General features: G+C 36.5%; 1 protein-coding gene across 1 annotated transcript; it reads right to left on the bottom strand.

The window, feature by feature from the left end:
- Positions 1 to 650: 650 nt before the first annotated feature.
- LOC104104123 (probable methyltransferase PMT15) lies at positions 651 to 4,011 on the bottom strand. Its single transcript, XM_009612128.4, has 6 exons — positions 3,202 to 4,011; positions 2,277 to 2,487; positions 1,868 to 2,165; positions 1,380 to 1,772; positions 1,178 to 1,255; positions 651 to 1,087 (listed from the first exon to the last, which is right to left on the bottom strand). The coding sequence occupies exons 1-6, from the start codon at positions 3,940 to 3,942 to the stop codon at positions 853 to 855; spliced, it is 1,956 nt and encodes a 651-aa protein (XP_009610423.1). The 5' UTR covers positions 3,943 to 4,011; the 3' UTR covers positions 651 to 852.
- Positions 4,012 to 4,693: the final 682 nt, after the last annotated feature.

Genomic DNA, 4,693 nt, shown 5'->3' with positions numbered 1-4,693 from the left:
AACATCTTAACTGTATACTCCAAGTTGTAGATCTATGGCTAGCTTAGTCAGCAATTCACTTCTCAAGACCTGATGCTTCACAAAATCTTGGGTAGTATAAAATTTTAATACTAATTAAATAGCTACTCTATTAGTAGTAATTTTTAACTTAGTATCCCCAGATAATAAAACCTTCGTTCAGCACTAGGCGCAGGATTCGAGCATAACTTTAAATTCAAAGTTGCACTATTAATGATTTACAGATTTACGTGAGAAAAAGAACCTCAATGTATTAAAAGAAAGAAAGGTTGTAAACCCCAGATTGAAAAACCAAAAAGTGGTTAAACGGTGTGGATTTAAGAAAAAAATAACGAAATGGCTGATCCAACGCTTAAAAATTAAATATGATAAAGGTGATAAAAGCAAGAATCTATTGAATCAAGGGCACTATATCTTGAGTAAACAAGAGGATAAGTTTGTCTTTGTCTATTATAGCTACCTTAGGCAAGTGGTCTTGTTATGTGACGTCGATTCATTATCGGTAAATATATTAAGCAACATCTCTAGAAGTGATAAGATAAGGTACTTTAATAATATGTATTTATGACGTAAAAAAGAAAGGTCATCCAACTTCAATAATTCGAGAGACGATTCCTGAAATGAGCCAAAACTACTCTAAATGAACTTCACTACTGCATTGTCATTCTGTTTAATATCATTTTCACAGAGATTCACTCGATTAAAATAGCTAAAGAATAATGTGTCGTCATATATAACACTTGTTAAGTAATAGAATTAAGTGAAGAAAAAAAAAAGATGAACAAGACATAATGGGAATATGAAAAGAAATTAAAAAGAAAATAATTAGTAGGTTTAAGAAGTCTCGGATTCTTGGGTAGCTGGAGCTGTCCAGTATGACTTTACTGCAAAAAGAAGCTTTTCCCTTTCCAAAGGTCCATTTTCATGATCCACAATCTGGCTATCCCAGTTCAGCCCATCTACTATCCTCTTTACTTTGACCAATGTATCTACGTCGTCTCTGATTATTACACTTCCTTCTGGTCTTAATATTCTGTCCATTTCAAGTAATATATCCTCCATTTCACACCTGTAGACAAGTACAAAAGACAAACAATCTCATAATTCATCATCCCTCTGCAGGAAAAAATATGAAGAATACAATAGCAACATAAGTTACCTGTCTTTGTAGAGAGTAAATACAGAATCAGCATGGATCAGATCATATGTTCTTGGGTAAGTTGACATGGCTTCACACCTACAACAAAGCTTCTAAATAAAAATGTACTAATGTCTAAATGTAACAAGGAAAAGAAAGGTGAAATGGGTCGGTGAAAATTCATATAGCCGATCCCCACTAGCTTTTTTTGTATTGAAATTACCAGTTTTGATATGTTCCAATTAATCCGCGTTCATAAATAACACCAAGTGTGTTGACCTTAGCTTCAACAGGAACTATATTCATCACCCAAACAGGGTCATCAACCAAATTGGCAGCAAAACCACCAAGGTTGGCATTCATATCTAGTAGATTTCTGTATCTCCCTGGTTGGCCTAATTGATTATTCACCGTCTTGTAGTACGATATTCTTCTTTTCCATAGTTGTGAATCCTTCTTGAAAGTATCGGCCGTGACCCCGTTTACAGTTCCCCTGCTAATCCTTGGTGGTATTGCGTGCAATCGTTTAGGCCATTTTTCCAAATGTCCACCAGCAACCCTTTCTTCACTTGATACTTGAGGCAAAGGAGTTAAACAAGTTTCAATCTCTGTGTACCTGATGAATACATCAAATAAACACGAAATAATCTTAACACATGACATCTAGACTATATTGTCTAATTACGATAGGAAAAAGCAAAAAGCTCGAACCAGGCTTTGTCAGGATCTTGGGCAGGGCACATGGGTGGATTTCTCGACATCTTTCTTGATTCTTTGCACTGTAAATGATTGTATGGCTTCTGCCAAATTGCAATGTCATCTTTCTCAACAAATTTTTTCCAGCAAAGGCTCTTAGCCACCTGCTCAATTTTGGTTTGCTCAGCATTTAGATCTTCCCTGGTTCTTTCCCAGCCTTTCCAGTATTTCCTCCAGTTGATCGGTGGACCGGACAGGATCCAATATCCACCAGGCCGTAAGACTCTGTCAACTTCAATCAAGTACGTACCGTCTGATCCATAGAATTACCAACACAAAGAACTTTAATTACCATTATGATTTACGAAAAGTATTAACAATGACGACTGTACTGAAATGGTTACTGGATTTGAGAATTACGCACCATATTCGCCCCAGGGAATGAGGCAACGAGAGCAATGGGCCATGTCAAAAGCTCTAGATGGATAGGGAAGCCTCTTGGACGCAATAACTCCAATCAAAGCAGGAACTCCTCGCTCAAGAGCAAATTGAACCTGTGCTTCGTGTGTGTCCCTAGGTGCAAATGACATAGCTAGTATATTCCTTGACAAAAGATAAGCTCCCCAACTCGCCACCTGTGTATATTTTAGCAGATGAATTTCTAAATAGTTGTAATGAAATAATTAACAGCACATATTCCTGTCCATAGAGATGAAATGAAACGCTATTTTTCCCCACATTGAGATTAATTTCGAACAATAAAGTAGTACTAATTTTTCCAATATAGAGTTTTGATTGGTAATTTAAATAGGACCATCCAAGATATATCCAAATTGAGGAACATATTTTATTTTTTTGAATATATCCATTTAAATAAAAATACTGCCAAATTGTTTGGTCGATAGCATACAGGTTCATTGTAGAAGAAAGAGACAGCATACATGCATTGCCAGATGTACAGGAGATATTATGCATGGGATCAAAAAAGCTGCCGGTTTTCTTTTTTTCCATCCACTCGCTATGCTAATAATCCAAACAAGAGATGAAGATCACTTTCGTCATTATCTCTTTAGAGATCAGGGTTCACACAATTCATTCAAATCGTGTACACATCAATTTAACCACAATAAGGTACTTTTAGGACTTCCCCTGACTTCTAACATGTGGAGTTAGTCTTTATTATCGAAAGATCAAGAAGCGAAGAAAATGGAGAAGAAAACACCCATATAAGGAAAAACAAAATTAATTAATTAGTGTTTTGCGTGATGCATTCAACTAAGCCCTGTTTTGAAAGAAGAAAATCGACTATAAGAGTTAATAAGTAATGAAGATAAAGAAAGTAAAGTTACCCCACAACCAGTATCAATGGCGGTCCTAATTGAACCATCTTTTAGATTAATCAACTTTCCAATATCATCAATATATGCATCAGCACCATTAGGAAACATAGTACCACCACCAGGGAATTTAAACCTGTCGCCTTCAAATCGAATCCAGTTCTGAACAGCTTTCTCTACAGTCAATTCCTTGTGTGGAACATTAGCGTACCAAGCTAAATCCCTGCTCAGTGGCCACTTGAATGGATTCTTGTAACCATACGGAGCTGGTATTCGGCATTTCAACAATTCACTCTTTTCTGGACAATGTCTTTCCCTGTATATCAATCTGTCTCTCTTGAATTTCAATGATCTTTTTTGGTCTTCACAGGGAGTGTACTCGCTGTACTTAAAGTCACACGGCGGGTAGATTTTGACGGCGTCATCTGCGGTCACAGCTCCGCCGTCATCGGCGGCATGGTGAGTGCTGAAGTCTAGTGGGGAAGAAGAAGAAGATGATACACGGGAAGTAGTGGAGGTTTTATTTTGAGAAGAGAAGCAATTAGTGGTAGAGGCTAAAGTAGATGTGGTTAAGACGCGAAGGCCAACGTTACTGTGTTGCAAGTAGCCAACGTAGTAACAAGCACAACAGAGGAAAGTTACGGCAGCTAAAGAATAATAAAAATTGAGTTTTTTCCAAGAAGAAAAAGGGTGTGTGGCTGCTGAAGGTTTGGAGGTTGGAGTATAGTATGGGGTTTGGTTAGAACCCGCCATTGCAGAGAGCAAAGCTGTCCTCAATTTGATCTGAGGGGGATATGATAATATTGCTGGCTGGTATGTTTATAGGAGTTAGTGAGAAGAGAAGGACGTTAGGAGTGTAGGGGCAGGGAGGGGGAGGGGGTGAAGTGGTGTTTGGGGGGGGGGGGGGGGGGGGTTAGATAGAGATTTGAGTTGTATTAAAACAAATTCAAGTTGGACATGTTAAGCGGAGTTTACTACTACTAACGTCTAATGTATTGTTTAATGGGACGTAAGAATTAAAAAAGGAAGGTGGAGGGGGCTTTGAAGTCAGACTTTGAGAATAACGTATGCAAATGCCAGAGGAAAGAGAGATTTATATAGAGTTATTTCACTCCTTTTTGTTATTTTTGGAAGGTTAAATTTAAACTCCTGTAATTATCATAATAAGTGAGTTTAAGCTCCCGTTTGGATATAAATTTTAATTATTTTTTTATTAAAAAAATTAAAAATATTATTTGCTCATGAAATTTGATCAGTTCTTTGAAAAATTAATTGAAGAAAAATTTTCAAGTTCCAAAAACTGATAAGTTTTTCTTCCACTCACAAAGTTTTAATATTTTTTCAAGTAAATATATGTTTAAACATAACTTTAACTTCCAAAGACTATTTTTCAACACAACTTCAAAAACTATTTTTTTTCAAGTTTCAACCAAATCTATGTCTAAACACTAGCTAAGTTATTTGCAAATATAGCTCCTCTTTGGCCATAAATTTTAGCGATTTT

The sequence above is a fragment of the Nicotiana tomentosiformis genome, chromosome 3 (assembly GCF_000390325.3).
Source record: "Nicotiana tomentosiformis chromosome 3, ASM39032v3, whole genome shotgun sequence".
NCBI lineage: Eukaryota > Viridiplantae > Streptophyta > Magnoliopsida > Solanales > Solanaceae > Nicotiana > Nicotiana tomentosiformis.
This window is presented reverse-complemented; position numbering and strand designations above follow the sequence as displayed.

What these genes read in the sequence shown, in the direction of transcription:
- LOC104104123 (XM_009612128.4), bottom strand. Translation starts at nt 3,942, where the DNA reads ATGGCGGGTTCTAACCAAACCCCATACTATACTCCAACCTCCAAACCT. An exon ending in CATTCCCTGGGGCGAATATG is followed by an intron (nt 2,166 to 2,276) that starts GTGCGTAATTCT and finishes TCTATGGATCAG; the next exon opens with ACGGTACGTACTTGATTGAA. An exon ending in ATTGGAACATATCAAAACTG is followed by an intron (nt 1,256 to 1,379) that starts GTAATTTCAATA and finishes GCTTTGTTGTAG; the next exon opens with GTGTGAAGCCATGTCAACTT.